Source organism: Gallinula chloropus, assembly GCF_964237585.1.
Source record: "Gallinula chloropus genome assembly, chromosome: 13".
NCBI lineage: Eukaryota > Metazoa > Chordata > Aves > Gruiformes > Rallidae > Gallinula > Gallinula chloropus.
The window spans coordinates 13553356-13573470 of NC_140098.1; the positions used below are offsets into that span (position 1 = coordinate 13553356).

The 20115-nt window shown below is 54.1% G+C and overlaps 1 protein-coding gene across 2 annotated transcripts; it reads left to right on the forward strand.

The window, feature by feature from the left end:
* Window positions 1-1709: 1709 nt before the first annotated feature.
* On the forward strand, window positions 1710-18036 carry GFOD2 (Gfo/Idh/MocA-like oxidoreductase domain containing 2). Of its 2 annotated transcripts, XM_084270198.1 has the most exons (3): window positions 1710-1847; window positions 7346-7689; window positions 15838-18036. In XM_084270198.1, exons 2-3 carry the CDS (start codon window positions 7437-7439, stop codon window positions 16734-16736), a joined length of 1152 nt encoding a protein of 383 aa, XP_084126324.1. In that variant the 5' UTR covers window positions 1710-1847; window positions 7346-7436; the 3' UTR covers window positions 16737-18036. The 2 variants fall into 2 exon arrangements, with proteins under 2 accessions (XP_084126324.1, XP_084126325.1); XM_084270199.1 differs by lacking the exon at window positions 1710-1847 and having other exon boundaries at window positions 7551-7634.
* The last annotated feature ends 2079 nt before the right edge of the window (window positions 18037-20115 follow it).

Below are 20115 nucleotides of genomic sequence, written 5' to 3' on the forward strand. Positions count from 1 at the left end.
ATGTGGTGCTGATCCTGCACCTCTCCACGTGTCAGGTGTGCTCCCACAGCCCCATGGGCACCTCTGTCAGGGAGAGGGCAGAGTCCTGGACACTTGGCTTTGGCTGCACCTCCCCGCAGCGCTGGTCCCCCCTGGGTCCCCCTGTGCCATATGCCTCTCATGGAGGTAAGGGTCTTTGCTGGAACTTTTCTCCACCAGCTGAGGTCTCAGGTGGGAACTGACCCACAGAGAAACTCCACCACCAGCAGCCTATTTGCTAACGCAGTGGTTGTAAAACTAAATTATTGTGGTACAAGATGCACAAGAAGGAGCAAGACACTCTCTCTCTTAATCAGGACTTACTCATCTCTCCTCATGCTCTTGCTGGTGTTCATTTCCTCGCCGCACTCGGGTCTCCCCCTCCTCTCCCCTCACCACTGCACAGCACATGGGCTTGTTGCTTCCTTCCCTTTCAATTCCGTTCTAGCTCTGTTCACCAGCACTGGTAAAACTGATCTGTCCCAAAGTGAACTCCTTCACACTCCTCCCACGTCAGAGACGATGCCAGCAAGCATCCTGGAGCGGGCAGCCTTCCAAAGCCTCTGCTGCAGAAGATGGACAGGAGCCATCCTGTTCCATGAGTGCTGCCCACAAGCACAAGTCTTACCTAGATTGCCCTTGGCAAGGATTCTCCACTCAATTAGGGTAATTTCCTACATTCCCATTCGGGGAACAGGAAGATGGGGAACAGAGCTCAGGGAGAACAAGTCAGGAACAGCAAGAGACGAGACCCCTTCCCTTTCTGGGCACAACCAGTCCCTCCCTGGGGACCTGCACGCTTCTCCCCATGGCATCCTCCAGCGAGGCCTTCCCAGCCGCGGGCACTGCCAGAACCAGCTGACATCTCGCCGGCTGTGGGCTGCCCACAGCTCCTCTCCTACCAGTCGCCCTTCCAGCTCCTCGGCGGCGTTTCACCGCGCTCCCTGCAGCGGGGAGGAGAAGGCGGCCGCTGGTAGCGCCGCGGGGTCAGGCAGCTACGCCCAGCGCGGTGCCGGATGAGCCTGGCAGAGGCAGCAGGAGCCCCGCAGCGCTGCCTGGGTCCCTCACCGAGCTCTCTCTGCCTCCGCTGCAGCCGGCGGGGAGCGGGCGGGGAGCGGGCGAGGAGCTACCCGGGCAGTGCGGGGAGAGAACGAGGGGCGGCCCGAGGAGCTGCCTCCTCCCGCGGGCCAGGGCGGCGCCGCGGGGCTCCGGCTGGGTGCGGCTCTGCCCGCCCCGCCTCTCCGCGGGCACGGCCCTGCCCGGCGCCGTAGCTCAGCTGCCCTGGGCGGAGGGAGAAGCTGGCGGGGCCCGCGGCACGTCTCGCTGGACACCAGGCCGAACGGGAGCGGCCGCAGTGGCCGGGGCAGTCCCGCCGCGGCGGGCCCGGCAGCACAAGGGAGATGGGGCCGCACCTGGAGCCCAGCGCGGGGCGGGGCGGGGCGGGAGGGACCGCGGCGTCCTCCTGGGAGAGGGCGGGGGCGCTGCTCATCACCGAGGTGGCGCCGCGCCGGCCCGCTACTGGCTGTCAGCCTTGCGCGTCAGTCGAAGTCCCGCCCTCCTGCCCCTGCCCGGCCGAGGGATAGGTCGCCTTCTACGCGGCGAGTGAAGCCGCGCGGGACGCCGCCATTTCCCCAGCAGCTGCCCGGCGAAGGGGTGGGGCCGCTGCGCTTGCGCGGGGCCTGCAGGGCGTATCCGCGCGCCGGGCCGGGAGGGAGCGGGTGCCGCGGGAGTGCGCCCGGCCCGGCAGGAGGATGCGCGGGGCGCGAGCGGGGCGGCACCGGCAGCGCCCCCCCCGCTGCCACCCCCTGTGTGTGTCCCCCCGGCGGCAGGTAAGGGCAGCGCGGGGCGGGACCGCCACCCACGGTACGGGGGTGCTGGGGGCTTCTCCGGAGGCGCTGGGCCCGGCGCGGGGCGGCGGGGAGGCGCCCGGGGCGGCTCCGTGCGCGCCGGAGGGGAGGGCCCGGCCCGGCCCGGCCCGGCTCCCCGGGGTGAGGCGAAGCGAGGGAGGAGGCCCTGCCCGCTCCGGTGCCGTGAGGCACCCGCGCACAAAGAGCCCCGCAGGGCCGCGGTAGAGCCCCCCGGCTGCCGCGGGGACGGTGGCCTTACCGCGGCCCTGCCCGAGGGAGAGCCCTGGGGTACCGCTTCCCTCTGGCTCCTGGCGTCTGGGGCTCATCCCTGCCAGGCCCCTGTGGAGCTGACCCGTTCAGGGCAGCGGGGTGGGGTGTCCCCGCCGCGCCGTAGCGGCACAGCTACAGGAGCCTGGAGTAGGTCCTGTGTGGCTCGAGTCAGAGGTTCTCCTGCAGCCCTGAGGCTGTGGTACAGCCCCCGTTACCTGGCCCGGCTTTCTGTGCAGGCTCAACAGCGATGACGGGCCGGGTGGCAGCGGTGCCTCTAGTGCTGGCATGCTCCTCGCCTTCCTTGTACCCAAAACGGGGCTGTTGAGGAGCAGTTGAAGTGCTTTATCCGTCTGCAGAGCCAGCGTTACCCTGACTGGTGTCTTTTTGGACGTGGGCTGTTATTCTTTCCCTACCTTTGGCCATCCCTAACGGTCTGCAGTGGCTTTGGGGCACCGTTCCTTTGCCTGTGGTACTTCCTCCTCAGCCTTCTGAACTCGGCATGGAATTGAACTGGATCCAGTAGGTTCTTTCGTTGCGTTGGGTTGTGTAAGTGTTTGTTGCTGTGCACCCTGAAAGAGTCAGACAGCTCTTTTCTGCGACTCCAGGGTGGAACTTCACATGTACCATCAAACGTCTGTCTTCTCCCACAGCCAGCCCTTGGCTTGGGCTTCTGTCCCATGAGCTGGACCCAGACTCTGCTGTGTATGTCAGCAGCCAGTCCTTGCCCTCGGCCTGTCCCTCCAGGGGGACGGAGGGACAACCAGGATGCTTGGAGATGCTGGGTACCTCAACCCATGGGCTCTGGGCATGGCCGAAGTGATGTGGTGGGAGCTCCCAGCCATTTCCCATATCTGGTAGATACTTTGTTGGCATTAATGATGCCAGCAGCATATGTCTGTCTCACTTTGCGCTGACCAGAGGCCACACTGCTCTTCCCTCACCCGAGGGAACCCCACTCCTCTCATTCCTGCTCTCTGGTCTTTTACCAGAGCTACATCTAGCTCCATCCAGCTCAGGGTGCAGAGGCTTTGGGTCATTGAGGCACAGCTCTAGATGTTTCCCTAGTCCTGATATTCTGAGCTTCTGCCATCTCCCACTAATGTGAACACCAAGGGAAGGACGTGGTGTTTTTCACCCCAGTGATACCGTTTCCTCATGCTGGGGCAGCTGCTTCCACCAGGCTGATAGTGAGCTGTGCCAGCAGCCCAAGCAGGGGAGGCCTGGGTGGCTGTGCCCCCCGCCCCTGCTCTTCAGGGGAACTGCAGCCACCTCAGGTTAAGAACCTTCAGTCTTGTCCTTCAACCCCAACCTCAAATTTCTTTTATCTTTGCTGCATCTTTTTAAAACGAAAAAAGAAGGGGAAAAAAAAAGATTCTTCTGTGAATGTGCCATTTACTGTTCATTCTGTCTTCTTTCTGGGCTTTGCTGTGAAGCTTGCTGTCTGTGTTGTAAATTTGGAAAGGAATTGGAGCTGGCAGGATGGCTGAGAATCATTCTACTTCAAAACTGAAGTTCAGTGTGACATTGCAGGCGTTGATCATTTCATCTCTCTGAAAAGGGAATTGGTTTCTATCTCCAAGGAACCTGTTTCCACCCAGTTTTCACTTCCAGACTGAAGCAAGAAGTGTTCATTCCACTGTTGGATCACCAGAGAGAGCGATGTGTGAGGATTGTCATTCCTGAAGGGTCGGTTTATAAAAGGCTTTCCATGATCTCTCTGAGTTGGTGAGCCTTGCTTGAAGGTTTGAGGCTTGCTGGGCCTCGGAGTGAATAATGGAGGCACGGTACCCACTTTGGAGCTGTTGTTGGTCACAGTGTCAGGTGTTTCTCTCATGGAGCCGTTTCCATGCTCCACTGAATCTCATTTTCAGGAGTTTCCAGCTCAGCTACTTGTGCTGGATGTGACTTCTGTGTATTCAGTGACCCTGGGTGGGTTCCTTGGCCTTGTCTCCCTCAGCTCCTTCAGACCCTGAGCATCCTGCGGCCTGACACTTGGCAGCTGACAAAGCCTGCAGTGAGGAACTGCATCCTTTAAACTGTTCTGATTCTGCTTTCTCTGAGCTCTGATCAATTTGTTCCTCTTGGGAGAGACTGGAAATCCTCCCTCTGAAGCCACTTGGGCCTTTATTACCTTCTGTGACCACTCACTGGGTCGCCGCTGTGCGGGCTGCGGTGCCGTTGCTTACCTGGGTCTTACATTGTATGGGCTTTTGATCCCCGCTCTCTGCATCACTTCTAGTTCTGCTTTTCCTTTTTCCCTTAGAGGAAAAGTATCACAAATGCAGGGAGAGCTCCCAAGAATGGCCTGTGGGCTCTTCAGTGGTGGCACGGTGCTTCGATGGCTTCCCCAGGGTGGCCTGGGCTGGACTGTCCCATCTACCATCCCACGTTGGCACCCCTCCTCCAGAGCTTTTGCTCACCCTCCTGTTGCAGCTCCATCCATCAACCTGTAACTTTGCTCTGCCCCTGCTGTGACTTGCCCTGTGCAAGGAGTGTGTCCCCACATCCATCCTGATGTGATTGTACTGGCAAACCAGGACTTCCCAGTCAGTGAAAGACTGGAGAGCGGGAATATGAGGCAGCAGGGCTCCCTCGGGTGAGGGAAGAGCAGCGTGGCCTCGGGTCAGGATTTTGGAGGGGTCTCCAGCACTGCTGGGTCCCATGGCTGCTGTGCTGGAGGTCATTGCTGAGGCTGACCTGGCTGATGGTTTGTGCTAGTGATGAGCTGGTGTCCTTCAGCTCTCCTGTCATTGGGAGCCACCAGCTGTGGGGGGAATTGTGCCAGTAGTGACGCTGCCAGGGCAGCACATCATGATTTGGGGACGAGTTTGAGATGAATTTCAGCTCACTGGAATGTTTAGAAGGTGGTTAGATGGGGAAACAATTAAAAGAGGTAAAAGAAAAAGCAGGTGTTAGAGAAATCAGTTTATCTGAGTACCAGGATAAGCCTGTGATGTCATTCTGGTGTTGTGGAGCCTGGTGCACACAGACTCACACTCACCGTGTCTCTGTTCTGCCTCGTTGAGCTGGCATCCCTTCTGCTGCTGCTCCTTTTCCCATGAGCAGTTTTTCTTTCTTCCAGCCTGTGACCTGATGTGTGAGGACTCCAGCCACCCTTCCTGCTGCAGGATTTCGTGTTTGTCAGCATCATTTATAGCAAACAAGCTCAAGCACAGCCCCAAACACAAGCCATCCTTCCTGCCAGCATGTCACCAGCTCCTGTAGAATAGTGGATATTTTCAGGATCCTTTTGATCCCGTCCTTATTGGAGTGCTCTGTAAAGTGCTGGATAAAAAAGGAGTTAATTCAAACCCAAGTGAACCTTGGCCACCAACTGTGTCACTGCAAACCTGACATCACGCAGAGTATGGAAAAGCCCTACTGAATTAATTGGGTAAACTTGCTGCTAGGTGTTTTATTGCACCTGTAAACACCTGTGTGTGTCTTGTAAAGCAAATGTTCACAAGTGCTGCAGCTTCTGTTTCCTAGTTCAGTGTCTGTGTGGCAAAACTACCTTGAAATTCAGGCTGGGTCATGGTTTCACCGTGCTGGGCTGCACAGGCACCCCCAGACTAACAAACCCTCCTGGCACATGTTGGCACTGTGGGTGCTTTGGCTTCCCAGCGCTGGGTAAGGATCTGTGTTCACATATCATAAACTTGGTGTGAGTGTTGTAGGATGGGGAGGTGAGTCCGTTTCTGAAATGGATCGTCTTGCTCACAGGGACTCTTGTCCCAGGGGTGTGGATCTGGTGTCAGTACAGGGTCTCCTTGCAGCGCAGTCTGTGCTCTAACATTAAGAGCTCTGAAGGAAAACTGAATTTGCCATGTTCATAGAACTCAGACAAGCTTTTCTTTCTTAAGCAAAGGTCAGTGGTGGGTGTTGTAGGGAGAGCTCCAGAAGGAGCAGATCAAAGCCAGCAGCAGTTTGCTGCCGTGCCGCAGGTCCCGTCTGCCATCGCTCCTCGAATTGAACGCTAAAGGTGGCTCAGCCAGCTGTGGCCAGATGTGCTTCTGAGACAAACCAGTCAGTAGGGATCTGAAGGGACTGACCTACCAGGAACCACTTCACAGTGGTTCCTTCACACGAGTGAAGTGTGACTTAACCAGCTGTTTGTGCACAGGGCACGTAATAATTCCATGCAGTCCCCAGTGTTCCTGCAGATTAAATGTCATGGGCAGGAGGAGATATTTTTAACTGTCCTGAGTGAAGTGAAACTTTGTGCTGTCCCCAGAGACACAGAAGCCATTTTCTGTGTATTTAAACACGCTGTATCTCGCCTTGTAGCCTTCTCCTCCCCAGGCTAACCCCACACAGGGAACCCAGGCTTTCTTGATGTTCTCTGGACTGCTCCAACTGTTTGCCATGAAGTCGTTAAGATCCAAGTAGTTTGTTTTCAGTCAGTGTATTTAATTTGGAAGAAAGATTGATGTGCCCAAAATCTTGCCCATTATTTCCATCGGTCTCAGTCAATCTAATAAATGATACTACCTCCATCTCGTGCACCTTTGTCTCCTTTAGCAATGTAACATCCTCACATCTACAGCAGCGCTGCTTTTACCCCAGTGTGATAAACTCTTGTCTTTCTGATGCTTCCTGTGGCTCCCAGGCTGTGCCTTGCTGTCTCAGGTTTGTCCCACCATGCTCATGTGTGTTTCTCTATGTGTGGCCTGAGTTTTGAAGCTCAGGATATGCTTGTGACTCTGTCCACCTACTTTCTTAGCATTCTGCAATAGGATTGTTTGACTTGTCCCTTAATTCCTCTATGGATTGCAAGTTTTGTGGGGTTTGGGTTTTTATTTTATTAGGATCTTGGAAAATTTTGGTTGCCATATGAAGGAATCAGCTTTTTAAAAGGGTAGATACTGGCAGGACAAGGGGGATGGATTAAAGCTAAAGGAGGGAAGGTTTAAGGTAGATATTAGGGGGAAGTTCTTTCCAGAGAGAGTGGTGAGGGGCTGGAATGGGCTGCCCAGAGAGGGGGTGGATGCCCCGTCCCTGGGGATGTTCAGGGACAGGTTGGATGGAGCCCTGTTGGATGGACCTTGTGTAGCTCCAGGCCTGGAGGTTGGTGGCCCTGCCTGGATCTGTGATCCTTGGGGTCCCTTCCAATCCAGACCAGTCTGTGATGGAAGCTGGTATTCAGGCTGTATGTCCTCTAATATATTAAAGTACACCTGTTGATACTCACCTGTCACTTCATGTTTCAGGAGCTGTGGATGGGACGAGAAGCCGAGGAGCCAAACTCTTTATCCAAGGCCTTCGCGTAGACCCTGACGCCTGAACGAATGCGGAGTGAAGATGCTTCCTGGAGTGGGTGTGTTTGGCACTGGCAGCACTGCCCGTGTCCTGGTACCCTTGCTGAGAGCAGAAGGCTTCTCCATCGAAGCGCTTTGGGGGAAAACTGAAGAGGAAGCCAAGCAGCTGGCGGAGGAAATGAACATCTCCTTCTACACGAGCCGCACTGACGATGTGTTGCTGCACCAGGACGTAGATTTGGTTTGCATCAATATCCCCCCGCCGCTAACCCGGCAAATTGCTGTGAAGGCTCTAGGTACCTTTTTATCTTTGGAGTAGGGCCAAAAGCCCTGTAGCACATTGGCAGACTGGAATTTGAAGCTCTTACCCCAGCATAAGTTCTGGTTGCTCCAATGTGCAAATGTGGTGCCAAAGTTTGGTGTGGCATTGGTAGTGCCGCCTCTGAGAGGTTCCCCAGAATTGCCTGTGAAAGCGCTGTTGGTACTGGCTTAGAGCTGGGGAAATCTGGGTTAAAAGTGCCCAGTGTCTTCTTCAGACTGAACTTATCATGGAGAGGCTTGAGTAAAAATGAGCTGTTCCAGAGATGATGATGATGATGAGGGGGGAAAACTGATTTGATGCCCATTTAAAAAACAAACAAATTCCCCCCTCCCCAACCCCAAATCGTTGCTTAATTCATTTAAAATCTTCCCACCTTCTGCAATAGGAAGCTGCAGTTTAGCTGGACTGAGGGGAGGTTGTTGCTGGCTCTCTGCTTTTTGATTCCCCTACAAATAAAACCAAACTTGAAAGTTAAAAGCCTTTGAAGAAATGTTTGCATGCACTCACTAGTATCTTGTGAGTTAGGACCTAAACTCTGTGCAGACACTGCTTTTGGCCAGCGTGTCCCTAACCCTGGCCACTACCCAGAGCTCTCTTTGGCCACCTGTGTCCTCGGTGCAGACACCCTGGAGGAGGAATCTTTCTGCCTGGTGCAGGAGGAGGTGTTGGGGACCCAGCAAGGTGGGCTGGGCGAGAAGGGATGACACCCTGAAACTGGTTGGGCAGGGAGGTGGGAGCCAACTGCCTGAGCACCCTGATGGCTCTTAATTCTTCACTTTGTAGTGTTAATGTCATCTCCTGTAGGCGTGGGGCATAATGTCCTCTCAGGTAGGTGTCAGGGTGTGTACCATTCTCTAAACAAGTGTGATATTTGTACGGTGTTTACAGGAGATCCATGTGAGTTAATTTGGGGATGGGTAATATCTCAGCCTACGTGAGCCAGGGGAGTTTATTGTTCGCCTTGTGCTTTGCTGGAATTTGGTTTGTAAGTAAAGGAGTATCCACACAAACATTTGTGGTCCCACCTAGATTTGCAGAGAGAGATTGTGGGCTTTTTTTGATTTTGTTTTACACTTTTGAATGTGTTTCTTTACCTTTTTAGACTGCCAGCCTTTGAATTTAAGGTGCTCTGGTTCTTTGAATATTCAGAGTTAAAATTTCCCTCTTTAAATGCGTTCAAAGTTCTGATAGGCATCTGTGAGGCAGTGAGTGTTGGACTGGCTCTCAGGGTTCTTGGTGGTCAAGTGGGCTGAAAGGAGAGGACTGAACCTTCTCTGGTGAATTACTGACTAAAATGGATTGAGATTCTTTCTTGGAACGCCGGGAACGCGTGCGACCGCGGTACCTGGAGGAGGAAAGGGAATGAAGCTGGTGCAGGAGTAAAGAGGTGCTATGTGAAGTAGGAAAGGGGGTTATTCTTCACCTCTGCCTGCCCCAAAATGTTCTGACCTGCAAACTGATGCAGGTGTCTCAGACCCAGTACGGTGCTGACGTTGTCTGTCAGCTCCCTGTGCTTGTTGCGATGGTGTCGATAGATCCGCTGCCAGGTCTGTCGGGACGTGCTCTGAGCTGGAGCTGGATGGCTTGTGGTGGTCGAGCTTTCTGCAGGAACACAGAATTGGGGTGGGGCCAAAGGTGACAAATAGATTTTGTCTGACAGTTCAGCAGCGTTTGTAATGGGAAAGTTACTGGCTGTGACCTGCAGAGAAGAGACAGGGTAGAGAAGAGACTGGTGTTTGCTGGCCAAGAGACTGGACTGTGGGTAAGACCAGATGTGGTGCTGTGATAATGCACCTGTGTCTGTTCTCTGTTTGGGTTGGTTTGTTTGCTTTAAAGGGCTTACACTTTTATTACTTATTACATACTTTAAAAAATATACTTGATATATTTATTTGAATGTACTTACACTTTTATTTCTGGCAGAGTGGAGAGAGACCCAGTTTTTCCAGGCAGTACAATTTGCTTGCATAAGTTCCTTCCTGCCAGACATCCCCAAACAACCCTAGGTACCACTTTGGCTTCGTAGCAGTAACACTGAATTGAGTTCATGAACCAGACAGAAGAGATCAAAGCCCAGAGGATCATTCAAATTAAAAGCAGGGTAATCTTATGGTTTATCTTTGCAACAGGCAAGGCAAGAAGCTGTCCTAAAATTTGTGCTGCTTTTGATCTCAGAGGAACTGAATGAATTTGGCAAAGTGTCTGTGTTGTGGCTCCTGTCCCCTGGTTACAGTGCATCCCTTAGGGGAGCACAGAGTTGGCTTACCATGGGAGGTTTGCATGTGAGGAGCAGTGCAGGGAGTGGGGACATGAGAAGTCCCTGACTAAAACCTCTGCAGGATGCCAGAGGTGATGGTGCTGTGTGTAGTGAGCCCAGCTGCCAAACACGCGTTGGCAGAGCGGCTGTGGGGACACTCGTACTTGTCTCTCTTGGGTTCTGCTGGCTGATGACATTGTTAAAGGCATCTTTGCAGCACAGGTTGTTTGATCCCCTGATTTTGCAGAAAAGTGATAGCATGTATGTGTTCATTCTGAAGGAAGGAGCAGGAAAGGGCTCTGTCACTGCCTGTGTAGTGACAAGTCCAGGTTTCCCCTTCCCGAAGCAGGATGGACACGTGTGCCATGAGTGCTCTTTGCATGTTGTGCTTCCTGGTGCTCTGACAAGTAGCACAGAGGCCTCTTCAAACCACAGGCAAACAAGGGATGAGGTGATGGAGTGTGTTTTGGAACGAGTGTTCCTTCACTGGGGGGCTCCCAAAGCAAGCATGACTGAAGGAGCTGGTTCTTTGGGAAGGCTCCTTAGACACCCCCAGCTCCTCACAGTGGACAGAACATGATGCACTTCAACAGCGGCCAGTTGTACATTGTCCTACACACAACCCCAGGTGTCTGTGTTACTCGGGGGAGCAGGGACCTGGGGCTCAGTGCAGTGGACAGACTGACACCAATACATAGACTGAGTAGTTTGAGGCAGCACTCCAGCTCATGCAGAGGGGCAAGGCTGGGGACTGGAGCTGTTTACGGCATGTGTTGGATGGGTAGCTGTGGCCATGGTTACCAGGCAGAGAGACAAGCAGAGAGGTGAGGTGGCAGCTGTCCCTGCAAGAAGGCTGTCCCGACCCAGCTGGCTACTCGTGCTGCCTGGGCAGGCTGCATGGCACACAGCTGGGCCCCTCCTGCGCTGCAGGGACGCTCAGGGCATGGCTGCCCTTGCGTGTGTTCGCTTGCCTGCGCATCCTGCCTGGACAGATGGCAGGACCTCTCCCCACAGGAGCCAGGGTGGGCTGCCTCATAGTCCAGGCTGCTCAGCAGGCCACTGGGGACATGAAGGACCTCCTCAGTGGTGGGCCATGTGTGGTCTCAGCATCCTTCTCATGGCCTGTCAGTATGTTCCTGGCTTGAGGCAGAGGGGAGACACTGGCTCACATGCATGTTGATTGTGGAGGACTGCACCTCAAACCCTGACTCTAGGTTTGAGGTGCAGTCCTCCTTCATGTATGGTCCCCCACAAAGGCCCCACCAGGCTGCAGCATCCCTTCCCCTTCCTCCTGCCCATACTGGCACCCCTCCTTCTGGGGAGGAAGGAATGGACTTGGGGGGGGTCCTGGCAATTGTTGGGACCCGATTCCATCCCCAGTTTCCCTCCTGGCTCTGGGTAGCCTCCACCAGGTAGCATGAGGATGTGGCAGCTTTTCTCTGTGTGCATTTCATTAACCAGGACTGTGAAATACTCGGCGTGTGGCATGTTTTGGATGTGATGTGGCTAAGCAGCTGCAGGATAAGCTGAGACCCTGTTGCCCATTGTCAGTGTGGATCTGACTAGAGATGTTAAGGTTCCTTTAAAAGAAAATTGTCTGTTCTGCTGGCAGTCTTGGCTTGCCTGTTGGTTTTCGCTTCCATAGCATGCAAGCACACTTTAAACCTGGCCTTTTATTAAGTGAAGCCCTGATTTGGCTGTATTACATCAAGGAGAGTTGGGGAACCTCTTTTTACATGTCCAGTTTATTGACTGAATCAGGAGTTGGTTTGAAAACTGTCCAAATCAACCTGGTACTTTTGCTCCTGAATGCAGGAGTAGATGGGTTCTGGAAGGACATTTTTATTCTCCCTCCCTCTTGCTACAGACACCAGTTAAAAAGCTGTAATTAAGAGCAGCTGTTTTGGTGCAGAGCTAGTAATGAGCATTGCAAAGGACCTGCCCTCCTGGCAGTGGGAGTTTCTGGAGCAGCACATGGGTTTGTTCAGGTTCAGGTCCGATCGCTCCTTGGGTTAGCGACAATCCGAGCAGCACAAGAGCTGGTCGAGCTGCTCAGCTAGCTGCATTAGGTGTGTTGTTTCACCTCCAGCAGTAATGAGCAGTGCTGAGAGCAAGAAACGCTTCCCCAGGACCCAGAGCCCATGGGGGGCCAGGAGCTGGGGACTGGGGTGCCTGTCAGCAGAGGAACATCACCTTCCTGGGCAGGAGGCAGCCCTGGCTGTCATGGGGCAGGGCAGGCAGCCTGTTTCCTGGATAAGGACAAGATTAAATAATTCTAGGGAGGAAGATTGACTCTTTCTCTCCCTGGCGTCCCAGGAGGATGCTAGTGGAGGTGTGCACAGAGGAGACCCTGGAGCATGTTGTTGGCACAGCCTGTGATGAGCTTCAGGAGCTGTTGCTGTCCTCACTCACTGCCAGAGGTGGGGAAACAGCCCCACAGCCCCATCTCCTTCCTCCCGGGCACGCAGCCGGTTCCATGGGCCTAGACCTGGGCAGGTTTAACCTGCCTCCTTGCTCTTCTCAGCTGGGCTCAGCTGGTGAGCTGAACATGCTCACAGGAGGCTCTCATGTCTCCTAACTGGTGGGGACCTCAACAGAAAATCTCAAGCTGCATTATCTAGTCCTGTGGAGCATCAAACCCAGCAGTGTGCCTCATCTCAGCAGAGGATTGAGGATGGGGGAGTAGGAAATGGTCCCTGAACCAGGAGTTACCAGGGAGTGTCCAGGAGCTTGACCTGATTTAAGAAAGCAGTATGGTAGAAAACTCAGGTGATTTGTTATCCAAATGCAGTAAGAAGATGATTGTCTGCCTCAGCAAAGGGAAGGTACGGTACTTAGCTTGGTAACGGACCTTGTAGCCATCTCCAGCTCGACCCTCGCTGCGTGGCCATCTCCATGAGCTTGGGGACAGCTGGAGGGGTGTCCCCCTGAGGGCAGCCACAGGATTACCCCAGAGATGTAAACATCATACCCTGGTCCACGTGCTGGGGCTCTGGCAGTGCTCGGTGTGCTGAGTTGAGCTGTCAGTGTGCTGAGCTAAGCTGAGCTGTCAGTGCGCTGCACTGGCTGCCATCCCAAATAAAAGGCATCAGTCAGCTGTAGCTCCTTGAGTGGCTTGGCCTACAGTAGGAAGGAGATCAGGAGCCACTTTTCTGCTTAGTACACTGTGCAGATCCTGCTGCTTGTTCTTTGTGCGTGGGTTCTGCTGTCACCTGGCTTCAGGCAAGTGCTGCTTGAACAAGAGGGCAGAAACCCCACGTGCTGCAGCACTCAAGCTGTGTTGGTGAGCTCTGTGGAACATTAAACACAATGCTGTGCCTCTGCTCAGCAGAGGACTGAGGACAGGGACCTGTTGCTGAACTGGGGGATTACTCTGCAGGAGTCTGACCTTGCCCTTTATTCAGTAAAGCTTTGGTTGACTCACATCAATCTAGGGGATTTCTTTGGAAGAGACCACTAAAAATTGTAGTCTTGTCACTTTCTGAATGGATTTTGGTTGTGTCTATTGGAATTACAGGATCTGAGTCTTCTCTGGCTGGGCTGAGTCAGGCCATGTGTCTCCTGGCTGGCACTGCTGGGAGGTGGAGCGCAGGGAGCAGGAGGGTCAGAGTGGGATCTGGCTTCCCCTTGTGTGCCAGAGATGGGTTGAAGTGGTTGTGTCGGGATCCTCTCATGAAAGAGTCAATTGACAGCTCCTCAGAGCAGGGAGGGTGCTTGTCTCTGCACAAGGAGCAGCTATTGGAGAGGTCCTGCTGCCATGGACGTGATTCCTGCGGTTCTTGGACAGAAACTGTGGTCTGAGGGGTGAGAAACTCTACTCTGGAGCCAGGCTGGAAGAGCTGGGCTGGCTCAGCCCAGAGAAGAGAAGCTGCTTCTGGGGAGAGCTCTGAGCCCCTTCCCGTCCCTCGAGGGACTCCAGGAGAGCTGGAGAGGGGCTGGTGCCCAGGGCAGGGAGGGCCAGGCCCAGGGGAACAGCCTTCAGCTGCAGGAGGGCAGCTGGAGAGGGGCTGGGAGGCAGAAATCCTTCCTGGGGAGGGGGAGGCCCTGGCACAGGGTGCCCAGAGAAGCTGGGGCTCCCCTGGATCCCTGGCAGGGTTCAAGGTCAGGTTGGATGGGGCTTGGGGCACCCTGGGCTGGGGGCATGTCCCTGCCTGTCGGAGGGGTGCACTGGGGGCTCTGAGGGGCCCTGCCCACCCACATCAGACTCTGGGGTTCTGTGAGACGACTGACCTTCAGGTCTGACATCACCAGCTGATGTCCAGAGACTCTGTTGGTGGCCCTGGGTGTTGCATGGCTCAGTGTTCAGGTGTTTGTCAGAAGAGGCAGATGGCAGAGTTAAGCTGTGCCCTGGGAAAAGGAAGATGGGGGAGGAAGAGGCAGCACCAGCACAGCACCCAGCAGAGAAGCTTGGTTGGAGCTTGCACTGGGATGTCCTTTTGTATTCCTTTATTCCCTCACCTGTGCAGTAGTGACTGTGCTGATGCAGGCTGAGCACAGGATGCAGTGCCACACAGGAGTGGGTCAGGTTGTGGGTGCAGCTCACTCCTGAAACACACTGTCACCCTCGCTGTCTGGTGGTACCAGCAGGCTGTACGTGCAGGCCAGAGTGTTTTGCTTTCCAATTAGCTCTGCTTTTCAAACAGTCCACTTAGCAAAACATGACCCTGGTGCGTCCTGTGTGTCACATACCTGTTTAGATGAATACATGTCCAGTGATGGTGAAATCAGATCAGATCTCTCCTTCACTCACCTCTTCCCTGCAGGGTCCATGACTCTTATTTTTTTCCCCTCTGGCCTTACAGGCATTGAAATAATTGCACAGCTACAACACACACACATTGGGTCATGTTTTGGTGCCATGTGAAGATGTTTGGCCATTTATCTGTCATAATGTAAAAACCTTCCCTTCCTCTGGAGCTTCTCTCCTTGGGAGTTTGTCAGCTCTGCAGCTGGAGCAGAACCTCAGAAGCAGCTTTGAGCCTTGCCACACATGCTGCTCCTATTTAACTGCTGGAATCAGTACAGACTGGGGGGTGACCTGCTGGAGAGGAGCTCTGAGGAGAAGGACCTGGGGGTCCTGGTTGATGACAGGTTGGCCATGAGCCAGCAGTGTGCCCTGGGGGCTGAGAGAGCCAAGGGGATCCTGGGGGGGGCATAAAGAGGAGTGTGGCCAGCAGGTCAAAGGAGGGGATCCTCCCCCTCTGCTCTGCCCTGGTCAGGCCCCACCTGGAGTGTTGTGTCCAGTTCTGGGCTCCCTGGGATAAAAAGGACAGGGATCTCTTGGAGAGAGTCCAGAGGAGGATACAGAGATGATGAAGGGCCTGGAGCATCTCCCCTATGAGGAAATGCTGAGTGAGCTGGGACTGTTCAGCCTGGAGAAAAGAAGACTAAGGGGGAATCTTATTAATATTTATAAGTATCTTAAGTATGGGATGCAGGGGGAAATGGCCAGCCCCTTTTCAGTGTCTGTGGAGACAGGATAAGGGGCAATGGCTGCAAGCTGGAGCACAGGAAGTTCCACACCAAAATGGGGAAGAACTTTTCCCCAGTGAGGGTGAGGGAGCCCTGGGACAGGCTGCCCAGGGGGTGTGGAGTCTCCTTCTCTGGAGAGATTCCAGCCCTGTCTGGATGCCGACCTGTGCAATATGAGCTGGGGAGCTGCTTTGGCAGGGGGTTGGACCCCATGAGCTCTGGAGGTCCCTTCCAACCCCTGTGATTCTGTGATTTCAATTCCCAGACCTTTGCCTGTGATCCCAGCAGGAAAGCTTGGCTTAACCCCCCTATTTCTTGGCAACCTTTGGGGCACCCGAGCGTGTTTCGCTCCTGCGTGCTCTGCTTTTAATTCTCCGTTTCCCTGTGCTGCAGGAATAGGGAAGAACGTGATCTGTGAGAAAGCTGCTACCTCTGTGGATGCCTTCAGGATGGTCACGGCTGCCAGGTATTACCCCAAGCTGATGAGCATCGTGGGCAACGTTCTGCGCTTCTTGCCTGCCTTTGTGCAGATGAAGCAGCTGATCGAGGAGCGCTACGTGGGCACTGTCATGGTGTGTGACGTGCGAGTCTACGGCGGGAGCCTGCTCAGCCACAAGTACAACTGGATCTGCGATGAGCTGATGGGGGGAGGCGGCCTGCATACCATGGGAACCTACATCATCGACCTCCTCACCCACCTCATCGGCCGGCGAGCGGAGAAGGTCCACGGTTTGCTCAAGACCTTCGTGAAGCAGAACACGGCCATCAGCGGCATCCGCCACGTCACCAGCGACGACTTCTGCTTCTTCCAGATGCTCATGAGCGAGGGTGTCTGCTGCACTGTGACTCTCAACTTCAACATGCCCGGGTCATTCATCCACGAAGTCATGATCGTTGGGTCTGCTGGTCGCCTCGTAGCTCGCGGGACGGACTTGTACGGGCAGAGAAACACCGCGCTGCAGGAGGAACTACTGTTTACAGACTCTCTGACTGTCAACAAGGGCCTTTTGGAGAAGGGGTTTAAAGACATCCCCTTGCTCTACCTAAAGGGTATGGTGTACATGGTGCAAGCACTGCGGCAGTCTTTCCAGGATCAGGAAGACCGTCGGACGTGGGATCATAAGCCCGTGTCCATGGCAGCCTCTTTTGAGGATGGTCTGTACATGCAGAGCGTGGTAGAGGCCATCAAGAAATCCAGCAGGTCGGGGGAGTGGGAGGCTGTGGAGGTGATGACTGAGGAGCCAGATGCCAACCAGAACCTCTGTGAGGCTCTTCAGAGGAACAACTTATGAGCGCTCCCGCTTTGGGTGACAGGACAAGTCACACTTCTGGCTGTAACATAAAGAAACAAACCTCTGTGGTTTTAAGATCTGTCGATTCTTATTTAATAACCCCAGTTCCTTGGATTTTTAAATGTGTAAAATATGCCACGTCCTGAGAGAAACTTCTGGTTTAAATTGTTTAAAAGAGTTTTAAATGTTTCTGGTTTTGCAAATGTTTAACTTTTGCCTTGGAGACTGGTAGGAAAACTTGAATTGCCCTTTGCACTTGCAGTAGCTGAGTGAAGCCTTTGCCTGGCTTGGACATGGGGGACAAGCCCTGCTCCATGGGCTTCTTGTTTTAACATAAGGCAGTGGAGAGCACCAGCAGGGAGTGTCTGTTGCTCACATGCCTTTTCCTTCTCTCTCAGAGACCGATCGCTGCTCCTCAGCTTGTTAAAGTTTATCAAGGAGTTCAGTGATGTCACAGGTCTCTAAACTTGGTGGGACAAAGAGTAGAAGGGCTGGATTGAAGTTCCCAACATCAGGATCAGCCTTTCAGCTCCCTGCAGTGGCAGATGTCTTTCAGGTTCATTTAAGTGGTATTTTATTTCAACGATGCTCTGAATTCTCTGTTGAGGTTGTCTTGGCAGGGAAAGCTTCAGGAAGTCTGTGATGACTTGTGTAGTTCTTCCCTACCTGTAGACATGGTTCCTTCTCTGCAGGAGGCAGCCTGCACCCTAGCAATGCTCCCAGGAGCTCTGTGCCCACCACTTGTGTTTACTGCTGGGTGGCAGCACTGGTGTCGTGACTGCAGGGCCAGGGTCTCACTTCTGCCACTGTCACCAGCTGCCTCCCAGGTCACAGGATTTCTGCAGTGTGGTGGCCTGTACAGCACACACCTTCTGCAGACCTGCAGCTGGAAATAAGGAGCTGTTTCCAGGTGGAAATAAGGAGGTATTTCCTACCTCTTGCAACTCCCTTAACACCCTGGCCAGGTCATTGCCTCACACTACACATGTCCTGATAGTTGAGAGAACGGGGACTGGACTATCACGATCTCAAACACTGGATATTAACCCTGCCCATCCTCCTGCAGCTTGTGTCCAGTGCAGAGATCTCCTGGCAGATCACAGATGGAAGCTCATGTGTTCCCTTGGAGAAGGATTTCTTTCTCTGAGGCAGGTATGTGAAAGGGACAGTCCCATTTTACTACATTTCTTGCATACTTGAAAGCTTTTTTTAATGTGTTTCCCACTGAAGTGTAACCCTGTGTATTTATGTATGTTAACATGCAAACTGCTGGTTCATAAGCTGGTCCTTCCTGAGAAGTATCTTGTTTTCTACAGAAATAAAGAAGTTGTGTTTGTTCAGGGTATTCTCTGTGCAGCTCTGAGCTTGGGTTTGATTTGGTCAAGCTGAAACCACCCCAATAAAGCCCAGCAGATGTTGAGCAAGGACTTGAGTACCTGTCAAGTCCATCCTTCTCTGCCCGTTTGCTGCCAGCTCAGGTGTGGGAGGAGTAGGAGATGGCTCTGTCCCATCACATGTCATCTGTTTAGCACCCAGGGAAAGCAAGTCCCACCAGGACACGTGTCCCACCCCTTTGCCATTGCCCTCAGATTGCAGCCAAGTACCTTGCTTTGGAAATCAGGGAATCATAGAATGTGTTGGGTTGGAAGGGCCCTTCAGAGGCCATCTAGTCCCAGCCCTGCAGCGAGCAGGGACACCTTTAGTAGATTAGGCTACTCAGAGCTCTCTCAAGCCTGGCCTTGAATGTCTCCAGGGATGGGGCCTCCACCACCTCTCTGGGCAACCTGGGCCAGTGAGCCACCACCCTCAGAGTGAAGAAATTTTTTCCAAATATCCAACCTAAATCTCCCCTTCTCTAGTTTAAACCCACCCCCCCTCGTCCTGTCGCTCCATGCCCTTGGGAACAGTTCTTCCCCAGCTTTCCTATAGGCTCCCTTCAGGGACTGGAAGGCAGCTATAAGGTGCCCCCAGAGCCTTCTCCAGGCTGAACCAGCCCATCTCTCCCAGCCTGTCTCACAGCAGAGCTGCTCCAGCCCTCAGATCATCCTTGTGGTCTCCTCTGGCCCCGTTCCAAGGGGTCTATGTCCTCCTTGTGCCGAGGGCTCCAGAGCTGGACACAGCACTGCAGGTGAGGTCTCACCAGAGCAGAGCAGGGGGCCAGAATCCCCTCTCGATCTGCTGGCCACTCTCCTGGTGATGCAGCCCAGGATGGGACTGGCACTCTGTGCTGCAGATGCACATTGGTGGCTCATGTCCAGCTTCTCATCCTCTTGCCCATCTCAGACTTACCGTGTGATTTACAGGATCTTGGTCTTTCTGCCTGAACCTGCTGGAAGACACCAACTAAGAACCCGTGGTATTGATGGGGCCACTTGCTTTGAGTGTACAAATCAGGTAGTTTCTGTACCTTTGGGCATTTGTTTGAAACATCCACTGATGTTTTGTGTGCAAGGGCTGGAGCGTGGCCTCTCCTGTGCTCCGTGGGAGCTGGATGAGGAAAGCAAGTGGGTGGAATTTGTTCTCTTGTTTCCCAGCCTCAGCAGGTGGAGTGGTGAAAGCTGTGGGGCTGCAAACTGTCCTTAGAGGGAGAGGACGGGTGTTCTGCTGTGGCTCAGAGCAGCTGCTGCCTGGGATGTCTCTGCAAAGCAGGTGAGATGATGTCCCCTGCACTCACCTGGAGATTGCTGCCTCTGTTTAGGCAGAACAGCTCTGCCTCTTTTCCCAGAATCACAGGGTTGGAAAAGACCTTTAAGATCATCAAGTCCAACCATTCCCATCCTAAGCTAAACCATATCCCTGAGCACCTCATCTACCCTTGTTTTAAACACATCCAGGGGGGTGACTCAGCCCCTCCCTGGGCAGCCTGTGCCACAGCCCCACAACTCTGCCAGGGAAGAACTTTCCCCTCCCAGCTGAGCTGACCCTGCCCTGGGGCAGCTTGAGCCCATTGCCCCTTGTCCCAGCTCCTGTCCCCTGGCTGAAGAGACCATCGCCCACCTCTCTGCACCCTCCTGGCAGGGCAGGGGAGGTGGGGAGAAGGTCTCCCCTCAGCCTCCTCTTCTCCAGGCACAACACCCCCAGCTCCCTCAGCTGCTCCTCAGAGGATTTGCCCTCCAGCCCCTTCCCCAGCCTGGTTGACCTTCTCTGGACTCACTCCAGGACCTCACTGTCCTTCTGATGGTGAGGAGCCCAGAACTGGACCCAGCACTCGAGGTTCAGCCTCACCAGTGCCCAGTCCAGGGGCACAATCCCCTCCCCAGACCTACTGGCCACACTATTCCTGGCACAAGCCAGGATGCCCTTGGCTTTCCTGGCCACCTGGGCACACTGCTGGCTCATGTTGAGTCTGCAGTCACCCAACAACCCCAGGTCCTTCTCT